This window comes from Poecilia latipinna, unplaced genomic scaffold (assembly GCF_001443285.1).
Source record: "Poecilia latipinna isolate Pla-1442-1.1 unplaced genomic scaffold, P_latipinna-1.0 Scaffold15, whole genome shotgun sequence".
NCBI classification, from domain to species: domain Eukaryota; kingdom Metazoa; phylum Chordata; class Actinopteri; order Cyprinodontiformes; family Poeciliidae; genus Poecilia; species Poecilia latipinna.
In genome coordinates this window covers 351,624-370,866 of record NW_015112631.1, presented here as the reverse complement: position 1 = coordinate 370,866, position 19,243 = coordinate 351,624, and the positions used below count along the sequence as shown (strand labels likewise).

At 38.6% G+C, this 19,243-nt stretch overlaps 5 protein-coding genes across 6 annotated transcripts in view; all 5 read right to left on the bottom strand.

Annotated features, from left to right (window-relative positions):
* Positions 1 to 19,243, bottom strand: part of cldnj (claudin j) — a 48,871-nt gene that overhangs the window by 2,591 nt on the left and 27,037 nt on the right. The window lies entirely within an intron of this gene.
* On the bottom strand, positions 1,590 to 2,748 carry LOC106947618 (claudin-4-like). The gene has a single exon (XM_015032750.1). It carries the CDS (start codon positions 2,342 to 2,344, stop codon positions 1,679 to 1,681), a length of 666 nt encoding a protein of 221 aa, XP_014888236.1. The 5' UTR covers positions 2,345 to 2,748; the 3' UTR covers positions 1,590 to 1,678.
* Positions 6,394 to 7,764, bottom strand: LOC106947571 (claudin-4-like). The gene has a single exon (XM_015032667.1). It carries the CDS (start codon positions 7,747 to 7,749, stop codon positions 6,799 to 6,801), a length of 951 nt encoding a protein of 316 aa, XP_014888153.1. The 5' UTR covers positions 7,750 to 7,764; the 3' UTR covers positions 6,394 to 6,798.
* On the bottom strand, positions 9,068 to 17,776 carry LOC106947587 (claudin-4-like). Its single transcript, XM_015032690.1, has 3 exons — positions 17,260 to 17,776; positions 15,573 to 15,582; positions 9,068 to 9,519 (listed from the first exon to the last, which is right to left on the bottom strand). The coding sequence occupies exons 1-3, from the start codon at positions 17,710 to 17,712 to the stop codon at positions 9,230 to 9,232; spliced, it is 753 nt and encodes a 250-aa protein (XP_014888176.1). The 5' UTR covers positions 17,713 to 17,776; the 3' UTR covers positions 9,068 to 9,229.
* On the bottom strand, positions 12,915 to 14,185 carry LOC106947632 (claudin-4-like). The gene has a single exon (XM_015032776.1). It carries the CDS (start codon positions 14,113 to 14,115, stop codon positions 13,474 to 13,476), a length of 642 nt encoding a protein of 213 aa, XP_014888262.1. The 5' UTR covers positions 14,116 to 14,185; the 3' UTR covers positions 12,915 to 13,473.

Here is a 19,243-nt window from a genome sequence, read left to right as displayed (position 1 = left end):
CCTTACATTTACCTGATGGGGTTGTAATTTGTAGTTTTAATTGTGACTCCAGTAATTTTTCTGGAAATAATTGTTTCCTCATTCAACATTACCCCCAATAAATAAATGTAATAAAATTAAAGGTTATATTTATTTATTTATTATGTGACAATGTTAAATTAAAAATAATAAATAATCTGTAATAAAAGATGAATTTACACTGCAAAACCAGAAAATCTTACCAAGTATTTTTGGTCTTTTTTCTAGTACACTAAACTAATTCACAAGTAATTTTTGAGCAAAATACAGGAGCTTGTTTTCAGTAAATAACTTCCTAATACTGATGAAAAAGTTCTAGTTTCACTTCCAGATTATTTTATTTATAACGAGACATTTTCCTCATGTTATAAGGGAAATAATCTGCCAATAAAACTAATACTTTTTGATCAATTTTAAGAAATTATCAACTTAAAACAAGCTCTTTTATCTTGCTGAAAAATTACTTGTAATTATTTCTGTCTTATTTTAAATGTTCTCAGATATTTGCACCAGAACTTAGAGCAAAAATACTGAAGATTTTGTTTTTCAGTGTATTTTGTCTTTTAAACCAGAAGTTTTAACAGTTATAAATGAAAGACAATTTAAATTAAAACATATTTATTTTTGAATAAAAGTGTATGAGGCGTAAAAAAAAAGCATCACACACATATTAACACAAGAAAACCATAAAAAGCATATTTCCTGTAATGTCTGAGTAAAAGAGGAAGATTGAGCGTAATTTGACTCCGTCTTCCTCATCTGAAGTGTCATTGTGATTGGCTGAGAAAGCATCAAACCCGTCATGCTGCTGCTGTGTCACTAAAAACACCAAATCCATTAAAAAAACATATTTTAAAAACCGTTTGTGCAGATTTAAGCTGCTAAATTTCTGGTCAAATTACTGTCCTTTCTGTATGAATGTCGGACAAACGGAGCTAAACATTTACGGCATTGTGATTCCCCGAGTCACCGCTTTTGTTCCTGGGATTTGATCTGGTTTGACCGGCCAAACTGGTTCCTGCTGTGTTTGGTTCAAATATCACCTGCTGGTGCTTAAAGCCAGCAAACAAAACGTCCTTTTAATGAAAAAGAATAACTTAAAAAAACATTTTCCAAAATGAATAAAAAAAGTGTACAACTTAAAGCTAAACCTTTTTAATGCAAAAAGTAACACAGGTTTGACTGTCATAAGAAGACAAAGTGTTGATTTCCTTCACTTCAGGTTGAAAAACAGTTTTTTTTGTCTTCATGCTGCTTGAATGTCGTCCTTCACTGCAAAAAACCAAAATCTTACCAAGAATTTTTGGTTTAGTTTATAGTGCAAGTATATTAGTACAGTTGAAATAAGATAAAACTAACTTAAAAGTAACTTTTCAGAAAGACATAAAGCTTGTTTAGGTTATTTAAGTTCTAGTTGCATTGGCAGATTTTTTCACTTCTAACCTGGGAAAACGTCTTGCTTTAGGCGAAAGAGGAAATACTGCTTTTAAAAATCTATATTAGGGAATTATTTACTTAAAACCAGCACCTATATCTTGATGAAAAGTTGCATGTAAGTTAGTTTTGTCCTATTTCAAGTGTGCCGAGATGTTTCCAGTAGAAACTAGACCAAAAATACTCAGTAAGATTTTGTGTTTTTGAGTCCGAATTCCAGTTTGTCTCAAATATACGTCTTCGTCGGTGAGGATGATCGGTACGACTCTCCTTTGCTGCTTCCTCCTGGTCTGTTCAGCAGATACTTCACAGAGGGGGCGTTTTCCTCCTTTGGGGGGCAGCTGGCGCACAGAAGCCCCCCTCCCAGGATCAGCAGCAGCGCGGCGCCCCAGCCGATGTACAGAGACGCCCCGATCTCTCGTTTCTGCGCGTCTATCACCAGAGGGTTGTAGAAGTCCTGGACGATGATGGTGGCCGTCCAGGAAACGGGAACGAGGCAGAGGACTCCGCTGACGATCAGGATGGCTCCTGCAGCCACCGAGGCCTTCGCCTTGGCCTTCTCCTCCGGAATGAAGTTTGTGCACTTTCCCCCGACGAAAGCAATCAGGAGTCCCACGATGCCGACGACGATGGAAACCACCACCAAAGCTCTGGCGCCCTGAAGGTCGTTGCTCAGCGCCAGCATGGAGTCGTACACCTTGCACTGCATCTGGCCGGTGCTCTGCACCACGCAGCTCATCCAGATGCCCTCCCACATGATCTGCGAGGTCACAATGTTGTTGCCGATGAACGCCGTGACCCGCCACATGGGCAGCGCGCAGACGATGAGAACCCCGATCCAACCGAAGAGCGCCAAGGCGCAACCGGCAATCTGCAACCCCATGGAGGCCATCGCTGTGCGTCTCTGGCAGAATACAGAGTGGCGCCTGGGTGTTTGTGTTAACCTCAGGCAGCAGAAGAATGGGAGGTGTGAACGCCAAGCTATGAGGGAAATACTAGAAGGCCTGCCAAATGATTCCTCACCTGCAGGCGGGTTTTGTGTGCAAGGACAATAAAGGTTGGGGTTTCAACCATTTTTCTGAGTACAGATGAGCCAGAATGCTGCACAAGCTGTTCCTGGAACATCAGTAACCAGAAATCAGGCTGCAGAGAATGATGACAGTTTGTCATGTGGAGCAACGGGAGTGTTTGTCAAAGATGACAAAGCCTAAAGCAGCTGAACACTGTAAAAACACAGTATCACCAAGTATTTTGGTCCAGTTTCTTATGCAAAAATCTTACAACTAACTGACTAACAAGTAACTTTTAAGCAACTTTTACCAACAAGCTCATATGCATTGAGCTTGTTGGTAGTCAATAATTCCTTAATATTGATGAAGAAGTTCAAGACATTTTTCCCACAAGCGAATCAATCTGAACTTTTTCATCACTATTGGGGAATTATTGATCTAAAACAAGCTCCCGCATCTTTCTGAAAACCTGTCAGTTAGTTTTGTCTTATTTCAGTTGTATTAAGATATTGGTACTATAAACTAGACCAAAAAAAAAAAGGGTAATATTTTGTGTTTTTGCAGGAAATGAAGACATTCAAAAAGCAATAAGGGGGAAAAAATTATTTTTGACTAAAAACAAGCTGCCAAATCTTGCTAAAAAGTTACTTGTCAGTTTGTTTAGCCTTTTTTCAAGTTTGCTAAGATATTTGCAGTAAACTAAACCAAATATACCTGGTAAGATGTCGTGTTTTTGCAGTGTAATTAGATGCAAAGACAGTCGGATCATTTTAGCTTCTCACTTTCACCAAATCAACATGAAATATTTCACAACTGCAGGATGTTATGTTATTAAATTAGCGCTAACATAACTCTCCCATGTTTCACAATCTTAAATGTCATTCTCAAAAATAAATCAGTCCCTCAAACCACAAGCAGCAGTTTTACTCACACTGTTTAATCCTCTTTCTTCATTTATCTTAAAAGCTGATGACGTGTCATTTAGATACATAAGTTACTAGAAGACTCAGTTCAGAAGGTCACAGGAAGTTTGAGAAATTAGCTGTAAATAAATCTTATGTGAGTGAAACTCAACCATGTAGGAAGTTTGATATGGCGACTTTATAATAAACTAGTTTATTATATGTGTAGCAATAAACTTCTAATTAAAACACCAATGGAAACACCAAAAAATCTGAGTTTATTCCTGCAATACCAAAAAAAGACTTTTATACTGATTATTGAGAAGGTAATCAGTAATAAATATTTTTTGACACCCTTTTAGAATAAAACATAAATATGCACTTTTTTTTCCAAAGTTGACTACGTATGTACGTCTCATTTCTAATAATCAGACTTCCTGGTTGGATGAAAATAATCTTAGGTTAAACCAGCCAGGAGTATGAATAATTTTGAGCTCAACTATATTCATTTGAAACAGGACAGACGTGCAAGATGAGAAATACTTTGATACTGGATTAAGTTACAATCGTTACACTAAATTAATAAACATTCATGTTTTGACTCGTGTATTTTTAGAATATTTAAGTTTATCTTTGTTTTGTGTGTATTTCACTAAAGTTTAATGTTTTTTTAGCATTTTAAAATCAGACCAGGTCCTTTGACCTTTGAGTGTCTTCAGTCAGAGGCTTCTTCAGATTCGCTGTAATACAGACTGCTATAGGAAATCTTTCCTGCCAGCAGCCATCACTATCTAACTCTGAATCTGATTTAATATGAGCTACATTTAATTTGCCTTTGGGATCAAGAAAGTAATTTTGAATTTGACTTGCCTACAGATTGTTTTATGTACAGAAAATGTTATAAATCCTTTTCTTTTCAGACCCATAGTTTGTTTACTCACTCCAGGCACTAAAAGTTAAAAATAAGAGCTGCAGTTTCAGCTGTTTTCTTCTGACTGTGTGGGATTTTGCGGAAGCGTCGCTGAGTTTTAGGTGAACTCCTGCGCCTGGAACCGGTTCCTGGGCGAGTCAGTCGGCGTGCTTGACAGCAGACGCAGGAATGTGAAACCAGATAAGTTAGCAGGAACAGGACAGGGTGTGTTGACTCTGCTCACGTAATGGGAATCATTTCTGAAAGTCACAACAATTTCACCACTTCTTCACTATCAGAAGTTACAGACAAACATTTGGATCACATATTAAATAAAGTTTAATATGTGAAGCAGCTCCATCTTTTAATTACCTGATTGGCAGCTTTGATTAGGCGTTGATCAAAGTGGCAGTAAAAATAGATATTAGCTATGAAACTTATTCCATTCATTATACGGACTATAGGAGTTTACATAAATCAAGATTTAAAGGATTTGATGAGTTTCTATTATGCAATATGTGAAACTAGTTTGTTCAAACAAGCCCATGTTTAAAAAATGATAAAGATTATTTTTAATATGAAGTCAACTGGATTATTAACATGACAGATTTTGAGAGTTTTTACAAAAAAAACCAAAAAAAAAAACAGGAAATGTTAATTTGTGCTATTATCCTGTTATTATTTTGTTGATCCACATCCCTTTTTGTTAGTATGTAATGTTTGTTGTATGTACACTAATTGGTGAATAAAACATGTATAAGAAAGCTAATTAATTAATGTCAGCTCCAGTTCAGGTTGTAGTCACTTCACACATTTCTTCCTTTTATACTAAACAAGTAATTTCTTCTTATCCTGTTGCATATTTTTCTGAATGCTTACACATTTGTATGAATAAATAATCATAAACTCCTCTTTTCTTGTTTGGAAATTATTGTATATTATTTTTTGAAGATCTTACTTCACATCCTGTTTCCCTTGATGATGGTTCCAGTTTGGCCTCTGAAGCCTTTATAAACCTAATTTAAGTTTTATTTCATTCTATGAAACTGAGGTTATATAAAATTATAAATCAGGTATAAAATGCCCCATAATTGGTAAAAACCAGATTGGTGGGAATGTGTTTAGTTTTAGTTTGTAATACATGCTCAAATAAAGATAGAAAGTGCTCCTTTTGTTTCTGTTCCCACAAATATAAAGTCTAATTTTTCATACAGCAAACTGATCAGATTGAATCTGACCAAAAGTAACTCTGTGACATTCATTCACTGTGAAGTTAAGGTCTTTGAAACACAACTTCAGAACAAGTGAACCTTATTTTCTACCTCTAAACACTCAAACCTTTTTCCCCGTGTAAGTAACGAGGTGTGTAATGTTGGCAGAAACTCAACAGGAACCGAAAAGGCTCCGACTCTGGGCCGGACAGTAGAACTGGTTTAACTGGGCTGGAAAAAGCCTGACGAGTTTGAACAGTTGCATGTTTTTACATACTTTCACTGCACAAAAGTTTCCCCCCAGACACGTTTTAACACTTCCTCCAAGAAAGAAAAAGTGTCTCAGCTGTTACTCATGAATATAGTTTTAGATATGTATTATTATTTGGTAGATTTTGAAAGTTTAATGTTTATGTAATTTATCTGTGAGAATCAAAGAAACACTTTTGAATTGTGAAATTTGTGTGGTTGGACTGCAAAAATACAAAATCCTTCTCAGTATTTTTGGTTGAGTAACTTTTCAGCAAGATATATGAGCTTGTTTTAAGTCAGTAATTCCTGAATATTTATGAAATAATCCTAGTTTCACTGCCGTCGTTACCTAGCAACCCCAGCCCGTTGCCTAGCAACCCAGTTTGTTCTACTGTCAGATTATTTCACTTATATGACATTTTTCCCGTGTTATACGTGAAACAATTTGCCAATTAATTATGAAATCAATATTACTAAATTGTTGACTGAAAACAAGCTCCGACATGTTGCTGAAGTTCCTTGTGATTTAGTTTTTACTTATTTTAAGCGGACCGAGGTATCTGCACTCGAAACAAGAGCATAAATACTTTTGTGTTTCTGGAGGTTTGCAACCAAAAGGGAATCTCTGACCAAGAAATGATCTCTGACAACAGTAATAATATGATAACCACAATTTATTACAAAGGTATAAGGTTCAAAAACACAATTCAATAAGTGATAATAAAAAAAAAGAATCATAACGTTTAAAATAGACAGAATACTATACAATAAATTCACAATATATCACTGGTCTCTTGTACAAAGTCAATCGTTAGTCTTAATGGTCATAAACCAGTTCAGACTTCACATTCAGAGAACACAACGCTCTTATACGGTCCAGTAAGTGTAAAAACTGGACCGTAACTCACACCACATCTTTCTTCTTTCAGAAGGTCCCCAGCTAAGGATTCCCAGATTTCTTTCAAGAATCCAGCCTCTCAGTCAGTCAATCACTCTTTCAGAAAGACACATGGAAGGCATGTCGCTTACGAATGTCAGTAATTTACAGTCTTTCTCAGCTTTCAGACGTACGCCCGGCTGCTGGCTACGGATCTGGCCAAAGATTTGCCGACAGTTGAGGGTCCCTGTCTGTACTTCAGGGGTTCCTGGCTGTACCTCATCGGATACTCTGGGGCCTCGTGTTTGGGAGGACAGGAGCTGCAGAGCAGGGCCCCTCCCAGGATGAGCAGCGCCGCCGTGCCCCAGCCGATGTAGAGCGCGGCGCCCAGCTCCCGCCGCTGGGCGTTGGTCATGATCGGGTTGTAGAAGTCCCTGATGATGGTGTTGGCGGACCAGCACACGGGGACCAACACCAGAACCCCGGCGCAGATGAAGACCACCCCGGACGCGATGGCCACCCTGACTTTGGCGCGCGGCTCCTCAACAAAGTTGGTGCACTTCCCTCCGGCGACACCAAGGATGATTCCCATGGCGGAGACGATGATGGCGACGACCACCAGCGCCCGGGCGGCCTGCAGGTCCTGCGGCAGCGCCAGCAGCGAGTCGTAGATCTTGCACTGCATCTGGCCGGTGCTCTGCATCACGCAGTTCATCCACAGGCCTTCCCAGATGATCTGCGCCGTCACGATGTTGGCGCCGATGAAGGCCGTGACCTTCCACATGGGCAGAGCGCAGGTAATGATGGTCCCGATGAAGCCGATGACGGCCAGGATGAAGCCCAGCATCTGTCGTCCCATTGACACCATGATGGAGTTTGAGTTGGAGCAGAACCGAGCAGAGAAGACAAACGAGTTGAGAGGTCGGCCCGTTGAACAGCTTAATGCCAACGCTTTCAAAGCCCAGTTGGTTTTAAGGACGTCGGCTTGAAGGCGGAGCCAGAGCAGCTTCACCTCGGATCTGAACCAGTTTGTGTGGAGATTTACCAGTCTGACCAGATTTTTCACATCATTTTTTGTGCAGCTGAGGCACAGTTTCGACAAGATGGATGACCTTATGCAGATGACGATCAGCATTCCTGATTTAAACAACAAATGACGCTGTTGGGTCTTGGACGGACTGGGACGTCGCTTCCAAGAACTGGTTTCAGGTTTTTAAAATGGAGAGTTTCACCGGACATGTGCTTGTTTATTTCCATTTAGGGAGTCTCTTCCTGGTTTTACTACAGGTCCGTTCAGCACATTAATATATTATTTAAGAAACTGTCACGAAGTTAAACACTTCAAATAGATTCATATGTTAAAATGATTTTCCACTTAAAGTTAATAAAAGAAACTTGACATTTATAATTATACTATTACGTCAGAACAATATAAATGACATTTTATAAAACAGAAACATGAATTTAACGACAAGTATGCATAACACCAACTGGTTCCTCTTAATCTGACAAGCAAGCCGCATCTAGACATTTATTCTAATTTATTAAATATGACTTTATTTACTTTAATCCTCTTGAAAAAACTGTAATCAATTAAAAAGTAGAAGATGTCATGGAATACCAAAGACAATTCCTAATGAGCAAGATGTATTTATGTAAAAAATAATAATTAAAGAAGACTTTTGAAATTTTTACAAATATGTTTAAAATAATTTATTACCTTTACAGGCCGTTTGACAACTTCTTATGATGGCAGACAAACTTTTTTCGTGTCTCCAATTCTATTTTGTAAAGCACACACACACACAAACACACACACACACACACACACACACACACACACACACACACAATATATATATATATATATATATATACACGTAAAATGTATGTGTGTCTATATTGGGCACAGATATAAACTCATAGATTGTATTTTACTTGCAAAACTAAAAAGTTACCATTTTTTATTTAAGATAAATAAAAAAAAATTCTTAAATAAATTTTAAGATAAATTTAAGATAAAATTATATAGATATATTTTTCCTTATATAGATAAATAAATGTATCTATATATAGGGTGAAAAGAAAATAAGAAAAAAATTAAAAGAAGTAAAATTTATACTGTTAGAATTTAACTGGAAAAGAAAGTCAATTAATTCATAAAAACTTTTACATAAAAGTTCTTAAATAAAATGTTGCGTTTTAAGTGTATTGATTTCTTTACTTATGTATCCCTATTATTTTTAGTCAGTTTTAGTCCTCCATAATTCTAATGTGACTTAAAAATAAAACCCCATCTTTTTTCTTTTATTATTGTTGTATAAAATGACTCCACAAACAGAAAAATGTAAAAAGACTCAATCATTTTATTGAAGCAGTTTTTCTGGGAAACAATGAGTCACAGCAACTCAGAAAGTTGGAAAGTAAATACAACCACAGTTGTTTCCTTAGAAAGCGATGCATGAGTTACACAGGAAAGAGGGAACAACATTCCTCCAGAATCAGAGCTATTGAATAAAGTACTTTTACATCACATTTTGCTGGATTACAAAGCGTCTTTTAAAAATACAGTATCTGTTGAGATGCAGTTTTATGATACAGTGCAAACCAGAGTTTCAGTTTCTGACGTATGGCTGAGCAGAGTATGCGCTTGGAGCTGCGTAGGGTTTGGCGGGGACGTAGCTCCCGGTGTACGTCCCGGTGTACGGCTGGTTGGACGGCGCCGCGTACACTGGACCGTACGCCGCCGTGTTCGGGCGCCCGTAGGTGTACATCGGCGCTCTGTAGGCTGGATAATAGGGCTTATTGGGAGGACAGGATGTGGTCAGGATGATCCCTCCGATCAGAAGCAACACTGTCGAACACCAACCGATGTAAATAGAAGCTCCAATTTCCCTTTTCTGTGTCTCGATGGTCAAGGGGCTCTGGAAGTCTGAGACGCTGATTGCCGCCGACCAGCAGACGGGGACCAGGATCAAGATGGCTGCCAGGATTAAGAGACACCCGCCGATGATCACTGCATTGGCGTTGCTGGAGTCCTTCTTCAAGCAGCTGGTGCACTTGGTCCCAATGAAGGTGATGATGAAGCCAATGAAGCCGACGATCAGGCAGATGATGACCAGCGCGCGGGCGGCCTGCAGGTCCTGCGACAGCCGCATCACCGACTCGTTGAGCTTGCACTGCATCTGACCCGTACTCTGCATCACACAGTTCATCCACAGCCCGTCCCAGACTACCTGGCCGGTCACGATGTTGGCGCCGATGTAGGAGGTCACTCGCCACATGGGGATGCCGCAGCAGACGGCGGCCAGGATCAGGCCTACGAAGCTGATGACCTGGGCTGCCACTTCCTTGCCAACCCTCCCCATGGTGAAGAGGCTTCGTCCGCGGCAAGAATGAGTTGGTTCTCGGAGAGACGCAGCTCTCTCACTGGCTGCTTGTCACAGAATGGGAAGGAGGAGGTGCTGTCCTGTTGTCAGGTGAGTTCCTCTGGACAAACAAGATTCCTTCTCTTGCAGGTAGAGGAGTGGCAGCTACTTTAAAGGTGACCCATTATGCTTCCTTGAACAGGTTAGGTCTGTAGAAAACATGCTCATTACAGTTTTTGTACTAAATATTACAAAAAATGTGAGGAGTCTCATTTCAGCAGACTGCAATGAGACTCCAGTCTCCTCTTGTCATTTAAAGGAGCAGTATTGTTTTCCAGGCACATTGTTGTCATTTTATAACACAATCAAGTAATTATGTTAACTTACGTTGTTATAAAAATGATGTATCTATCAAATATGAATTAAAATAAATTTTATCTCTTAATTTAACACCTTGAAATTGGGTCTCTGTCTCTTTAAAAACTCCTGTTGTTTCTGAAACTCCACCTTCAGGAATTCATCACAACATGGTTCCTCTATTAACCCTTTAACAACATTTTTACCAGTGCTGCACTGAAAAGTAGTGACTATAATCAGCTCAGCAGGTGTTTGCTAATTGCTGCTGGCTAGTCTGAAGGAGCTGAGTGGGGGAGGGCTGCTCTGCGTGGCAGAAGCTCAGAAACTGCAGCTCTGAGGATGAGCTGGGTCTTGAAGGCGGGGCTAGGTCCACCCTGGCATTTTGCTCAGTTGAGTAGTTGCCATGGAGATCAAAGGATTTCTCAAACATGCATGAAATAATCAAAGCAACACTCCAGGTTTGTTTTGATGATTGAATAACACGATGCAAAGCTCAAAAAAGCCAAGTTTATATAATACTGTCCCTTTAAATCTAAATAAGTTGCTGGCCACACCCCCAACTCCAAGATTACACTCATAAATAAAAATGGCTGCAAGCAGATGCACAATTATACAAACATACATTGTTGAAAAGCAGAAGTGGTGCCTCCTGCGCAACCAACAAGACTGCAGCAAGTGGTTTCTGGATGGTAAGTCAACAACAAAACATTGGTGTCTTCCAGCAGCCATTGTACAAACCCAAAAGGTCTAACCCAACTTATAAATTTTAATCATTACATTTAGTGATCCCTGATACTGACCAAATGTATTTAAACTTTTGAATTTGAGGAAAGTTACAAAAATAATCTCACTTCTCTTCAAGTTTCACAGCATTTAACAAATATAAACAAATTTGGTAATCCTAATTAACCTTTATCCAGTGTACATAAACTGGTTTCAACTGTAACGCTCCCGTTGTCAAATAATAGTTTCTTTCTCACTGTCTGAGTTTAAATCAAAGTAAATTTGTCCTTTTCTTGCTCAGTTAGAGTTTCCAGAATTATTTCTACCTCCTAAATGGGCGTATTTATCTTTTACATGATGGTGCTTGGGTCAGACAATGTGGATAACCGTCTGTTGCAACTGGGTCAGGTTTGTAAATTGACTAGAACACACACACACACACACACACACACACACACACACGTTAATGGTTTCCAATAAAAGAGCCACTCCAACACAATCTGTAAAACAGAAAGGAATGTATGCAAACTCAAAAAAGGCCCAAAGTTAAGTGCAGTAATATTAAATAAATTAGAATAGTATTAAAATGTTTGCTGCTCAATATTCACGGCTTATTCTGCGGAAGGTGATTCCCGAATTGTTTATGGATTTTTCAGTAGAGCACATCTAAAATATTTGAAAGAAAATGCAGATTTGGAAGCTAAAATGCTACTTGATGCGCCATTGGCTGGCGTTTGCAAAGCAGCCAATCCAGGAGCTGCATTTATCTTCCTTGGTACTGATTGGCTGAGAGCAAAGGTAAGGAAGCCAACCATCTGTAGATGTTATATTCTGTAGTTATGGCTTCTAATGTGCATATTAATACATATTTTAACCATTAAAAAAGGAAGTCATGAGAGTTTTTAGAGCAGATTTCATGTTTTTGTGGATTTTAAGTATTTGTGAGCAGCTGACAATATCAGCATTTATAGACTAACTACACACAGATTGATGTTTACAAGCCTTTCTTCTGTTAATTATGACAATTTCTGTTCACAGCTAATATAATAATATAGAGAAACCAATAAAAACCTGATTTTAATACCAAACTGTTTGATTAATTAGAGGTATGTTTAATACCAGTTTAAAGGTTGCTATCTTTAAAAGCTCCTTTCAATCTGAGGTTCATCAGAACACAAATAATAATTTATTTAACAGGACAGTTTGGTGGAGGATCAATACAATATTCATCCAAATATGGTCAGGTCAACACAGAACTGATTCCCCAAGTATAAAATTAACTGATTTAAATTCATCATCTCAGTTCTTTGAGCTGAATATTGAGAGTTTGACTAAATGGAGATTTTTTTTTCCTTCATCACAAACAAAACAGTAGGGAGAGTCTGAACTGTGTTTCCTGGTAAGTGTATTTTGTGACGCAGCTTCATGGGACAAAAACAAACATTTGAGGAGAGAAAATCTGTCCTGAAACTGGAGGTTTAAGGTGCGGCACTGACAGAAAACAACCTGCGATCAACTCCGTCTGCGTCGAAAGCTTTCCTGAAAAAAAAAAAAAGTCTCAGCGTCCCATGACTGAAACGTTTGTATACACAAAACCAACGAGACACGCCTCGGTCACATGACGCTGCGCCAACAAGTTCGTCACCTGGAAAATATTTCAAAACAATCTCATCATCATTTCGTTTCTGTTGTAAAGCACAGAAACAAGAAAACTCAAATGTTTAATTAAATGTAAGTTAACTAAAGTTTGGAAGAGTTTTATTAAATTCAGACTGAGGTTTAAAACTCAGAAAAGTGTTAAAACGGACGTCTCACCCAAAATGTTCCAACCAGGAAATAAACTGAAAGAATATTCGAGTACTTGCGTAATATTTTATTTAATTTTTACATTTTCCACGGAACTATAACGTAATAATCCAGTTTTAACAGAGTTTATTTACATTACAAACACAAAAACAAGTAAAGTTACATGAGTATATGGAGAACAAAAAGAATTTAAAAGTAAAAGAAAAAGCGTTACGTATTTATTTACACATAGATGTGTCTGTTATTAGGGTCAATTTCTTTAAAAATATAAATGATCACAATGACATTTAATAATTAATACAATCTCTTACAATGTTCAAAAGGAATTAAATATTCATTTATTGGATTACCTAAACAGATTGTTTCCAAAGTAATCATTATGACAGAAAGCCTGTTTAAATTAGCTAAACTACAGGAAATAATAACATTTACCACATTTATTTATCATTTACACCTTTGGTCTCACGATCAAACCTCCTCATAAAACCGACCAAAAGCTGAGAATTCGTACAGGATTTACACTTTCCGTGGATCCATCAGTAAGATCAATACGAGCCGACATGTCAGCTGTGTTGAGCCTTCGTGTCCGTGTTAGGAGGGAAACCTTATACGTATTCTCTGGATGTGGAAGCGGTCTTCACTGGGGTGAATCTGGGTTTGGAAACGTAGTTCAGGTCTTCCTCACCGGCGGGGCAATTCCAGCAAAGTAGCCCCCCTCCAATCAGGAACAAGGCAGAAGCTGCCCAGCCGATGTACAACGACGCTCCCAACTCGTATCGAGGCGTTCCAGTCAACATCAAGTTGTAGAACCTGTTGATGACGGAGTTGGCGGACCAGGAGACGGGAATGAGGCACAGGAGTCCGGCGAGGATGAACATAACTCCAGAAACGATGCAGACCTTCGACTTGGATCGCTCGTCCTCAATGCAGTTGGTGCACTTTCCTCCAGCGATGGCCGTGAACACCCCCAAAATGCCCAACAAGACGGAGACGATGATCATGGCGCGGGCCGCCTGCAGGTCCTGCTCCAGCGCCAGCATGGAGTCGTAGACCTTGCACTGCATCTGGCCTGTGCTCTGCACCACGCAGCTCATCCACAAGCCCTCCCAGATGGTCTGAGCCGTGATGATGTTGGCGCCCACGAAGGCGGACACCCTCCACATGGGCAGCCCGCACACCACGATGTCCAGCAGCCAGCCGATCGTGGCTATGACTATGCCGGTGATCTGAATGCCCTGAGAAACCATCTTCCTGCCTTGCTGCGACGCGCCAAACTCAATGAGAAAACAGAGGAAATGTCGCAGGCTGGACTGTAAAGGTTCTTATGTGAGCAGAGTGGACAGAAACATGAGGGTAGCCGATACCACCGACCTCAGCAGCTATTGGCTGGGAAGTGTTTGTACACAAACACAAGGTGTCCTTAATGCAGTGCTGACCTGCAAGTTTCAAGGTGAGCAATCAGTAAACTAATGTGATCAGTGCTGGGAACCTCATTGAAGGAAAAGTTTGATCACTTTTAACAATATACCCCTTCAATGTGGACCCCATCTCCCTGGGAAAAATGCTAAAACAGCTGAAACTAGCAGTAGTTTCAGCTGTTAAGTTGTCAACATAACGCACAAAATCTTAAATGTTTGCGTGATATATAAAGAAAAAGGGACACAGCGATTTGCTACTAATTATCAACACTATGATAACAAGGTCAGGAAAAGGATTTAATGATGGAAAAGAGGGAAGTAAGTCAGTGATGCTAGCTTGACTATGATAACCTTAACATGTAGATGTGATGTGGAATTCAGTGTGTTTTGTTCAGTTACAAAAGGCAATCCACACAGCTAACGTTAATTAGCTGTGTGGAATATGAGAATATGAGAGAATATGACTAATTTATTTATTAATATCTTCAAAATCCAAAGTTTACGTAAAGAACGATTAGTGCCTCTTTACCAATGAGGTAAAGCTGAGATTATGGACGTATTTTAAGGCCACAACTGGAACACGCTGCTTTCTGATTTTAATAAATAAATCTCTCACTATTGTTGCATTTAATCAATAGAAATATTTTATTGTAATTCTGACTGACCTGAAACGGAACAGGTTTGGTCTGATTTAATTTCAGACGATGAGAAAAAAAAAGGTGTGTATCTTTATTCAGTGTGTGTAATCTTATTGTTTCAAATGTAGACGTCTATGCTGATGACACACAATGCTATATTTTTCTGTCACAATATTACAGTCTCTTTTCAACAATCTGTTGCAAAGAGAGCATTTTGTTTCTATTCTCCTGCTTCTTTTAACACACAATCCCTGCTTTTCCTGATTTTAAGCTGCATGTTTCATATATTTTAAATTCGTGGAATTTAAAATATTCCATGGATATTTTAAATTCATGGAAAATAAAAGCACCAAAGTTCAGATTTAAGAAAAAAAATATGTAAAATATGTAAAAGGAAAGCAAGTGCTAATAACTGATCAGTTTCTAACATTTATCAATAAAAAAAAGAGTATTAAAGCTTTTCACACATATTTTTTACTTAAGCTGATGTGTTGCTGCTGCTACTTATGATATGATGTTGCATTAGTCCCTTCTATATTAACTACAAAATCAACCTAATTTTTAAAGAGAATGCTTAAATTGGCTAAATTAAGAATTTGAATGAGAAGATCATTTTTCTTCCTCTACCAGTGAGGGGCAGTGTTGCACAGCTGTTTACCCAGGCAGCTCAGTAACATCCTTTCAAAGATATTACAAATTTAAGTTTGTATTTTTAAGAAAAAAACCTCCTGATTTATGATAGTATGTTCTCAAACGTTGAAATTCTCTAAGTGCTCATATTTTAAAGTCATAAATGTCCTTGTATTTTGGACAAAGTGCCTAAAGAAAGGTTCAAACTGGCAGAAAATGTTTTAAATTGTTAAGAGATGCTGAACGGCAGAATTACAACATAGCTAGCTCAGGAACTGATATATTCAGTGTAACTATAGAGAATCCATGTTGCTTCTGCTTCACAAAAAAGGACTGAATTCATCAAATCCCATCAAACTCGCTGCCGTTTTCACAGCATTTGTAGGAAAGTTTGGGTAAAGTATTTTGCCGAAGCGAACATTTGCATGAAACGGTTGGCTGGAGTCAAACCCTCAACTTCCCAGCTGAAAACAAAGCTGCTCTTCCCAGAGAGCCACACCTATCCAACACTTGTTGGTTACAAACGCTTGAAAAGAATCTAGAAAAACAATCTTTTCAGAAGCTTATTCTTGGAGATTAGCTTAACGATGAATAATGTTGCACAAAGGAGTGTAGGTTTGCTTTTATTGGAAACAGATCGAGAAAAATCTAAGACATTTACCCAGAAAAGTGTTAGATCAGCTCAGAAGGGTAAACTGCAGAAACACAAAATCACACAAGAATTTCTGTCTAGTTTCTAGTGCGGATATTTTAAACTCACGTGAAATAAGACAAAACTAACTTACAAGTAACTTTTCAGAAAGATATGAGCCTGTTTTAAAAGAACAATTCCTTAATATTGATGGGGCACAACGCTGTTACCTAGCAACGCCAGCCAAGACTTGCCCGTTACCTAGCAACGCAGTTCTAGTTCCACTGGCATATTATCTCACTTATAACATTTTTCTCCCAAGTGAAATAATCTGCCAGTTGGACTGGAACTATTTTTTTATGAATATTAAGGATTTCTTAGCTTAAAACAAGCTCTGATTTCTTTCTGAAAAGTTACTTGTAGGTTCGTTTTGCCTTATTTCATGTGTACAAGGAGATAGATTAAAACTACTTGGTACTACAAATTATTATTTGCTTGTTTCTGCAGTGCAGTTTGTCTTAAGCGTTTAATTTCTGAACAAAAATTAATCAAACAGATTACTTAATGTTAGTATTAATAACAAAAAATCTTTATTTACATTTTCAGACAGAAACCACTATAAAGTGAATAATTCAAATAGTAAAAAATAAATGTACGAAATGAATAAAAACAAAATGAAATGCATTTAAAAACACAACACTATGAATTAAGGTAATACAAGAAAAGTTGTTCCCAGGTATGTCGTCATTTTCTTTCTTGCTTCCCGTGACAGTTAATCGGGCGTGGCCGCCGTCTCGTCCTCACAATGAACCAAATCAGACAGAATCCTGAACACAACCAAAGTCCAAAACACTTTTTCCCCAGAAATGAATTACAGAGTCTCTTCTTTATGTCTTGGCCCTCTCACACGTAGTCCTTGGGAGCAGACGATCGAGGGGCTGAGTACTTGGCAGAGTAGTTGTCTTTGGGAGGGCAGTTGGCGCAGAGAAGTCCACCGCCCAGGATGAGGAGGGCGGAGGCCCCCCAACCGATGAAGAGTGATGCTCCAAGCTCGTTTTTACTTCCATTGGGCAAATATGGGTTGTAGAACTCTTTGATGATGGTGCTAGCCGTCCAGGAGACGGGAATGATGCACAGAAGGCCAGAAATGATGAACATGACTCCGGCTGTGATGCACACCTTGGTTTTGGCCCTCTCGTCCTCGATGCAGTTGGTGCATTTCCCCCCTGCGATGGCGAGGAGGAGGGCGAGGATGCCAACGAGGATGGAGATGATGGTGAGGGCGCGGGCCGCCTGGAGGTCACTGCTCAGCGCCAGCATGGAGTCGTAGACCTTGCACTGCATCTGGCCCGTGCTCTGGTGAACACAGGTCATCCAGATGCCCTCCCAGTTGGTCTGAGACGTGACGATGTTGGCGCCGATGAAGGCCGTCACTTTCCACTGGGGGAGAACACAGCAGACGATGGCCCCGATCCAGCCAATGATGGCGAGGGCAATGCCCAAGATCTGTAGTCCTGCAGATGCCATGCTGTCTCACGAGGAAAAACGTCCAAAAGTTTTGTCTGCTTTGTCTTTGTTTGCAAGTCTTGCTTGAGAGATCCACAAGAGTAAATGTTTGTCCAGGGTGAAAGCAGGTCTCTTATACACGCCCGGGCCAGGAGGGGCTTGTCACATGCTCACGCTGTGACGTACAAACACACACACACGCACACATACTCCCCTTCTCCAGGCATGTCTCATCCCGTCAGGTTTTGGCCCTTTTCAGGGTAATCAAGACAGCTGGAAATGCAACAACATGACTCATGTTTTGGCTGCTATGATACACTCAAATCAAAGAAACAAGGAAAGAAACAGCCACATCTAAATTATTATTTGCTTGTTTTGCTGAAACGTAGGAAAATCCTTCAGGGTTTAAATAAAAAGACTCTTTTTCTGTTTACTTTAAGGTAAATCAATGCAATTCCAGAGATTTATCTCAAACTCCAGAACAAGATTCTGTATTTTTGTCATTTATGACACATTTTATAAAGAGGAAGTTACTAGTAAGTTATTTTGGTTTATTGTCTATTACTGTCTATATTAAGGAACTACTGACTTTAAAAAAGCTCATACCTCTTATTAAAATATTATTTGTAACTTAGTTTTGTCATTTTTCAAGTGTATGACAGACAAGACATTAGACCAAAAATTCTTGGTAATATTTTATGTTTTTGCAGTGTATTTGTAAGAAAATCCTTCAGGTTTGAAAAGACTCAATGATAAAGTTTCTCAAGGATTTTCTTTTAAAAGTAATTTATCTCAAATTCCAGAACAAAATCCTGTTTTTTTTGTTTCATTTATGTCATTTTACAGCTAATTTATTTTATAAAAAGTGTCGAGAAAAGTCGAGATCATCCCACTTCCCCATGCTGGAGATTTTAGAGCAATGGTATCAATGAATGAAGTTACCTTTAAAACTAATTACACAGGTGACATCAAGACCCAAAAGTAGAGTCAGACGGTAATAAAATTAATCTGGTTGTGTGTGTTGTTATTGTGTCCTGTTGTTATTGTGTCCTGCAAACTTTGCTTTAATTCTACTTTTTTCTATTTAATCATAAAAAATCATAGTCAGGCAGAAAGAGAGTCATGGAACAGGAAGAGCAGGTTTCCTGAAGAAAGGGGAAGTTTCCAGCCTGCACTGCAGTGAATAAAAATAGTTCAGAGTGCTCATTTCAAGGCATTAAAGGTTTAAAGAATAAAATCTAAACATTTTGAGTAATTGGATAAAACCCAGAGTAAAATACTTAAATTAATAATAACTTATGATTAAAACAATAATTAATATTGGTTTAACCAGTGGTTGATGTTGGTTTGATTATAAGAATATTTACACTTACTCTTAAACTTATGGAAGTACTTACAGGTGAAAGAAGTAACTGTAACATGGTGTCAAATAATTAGAATAATGGATTATTCTTGGTTTCTTTTCAGAAATGTCTGTAATAACTCACATCATGATTTTAATAAGAGTAACTAACACGTAATGGTTATAAACTTATAAATGAATGCTAAATCA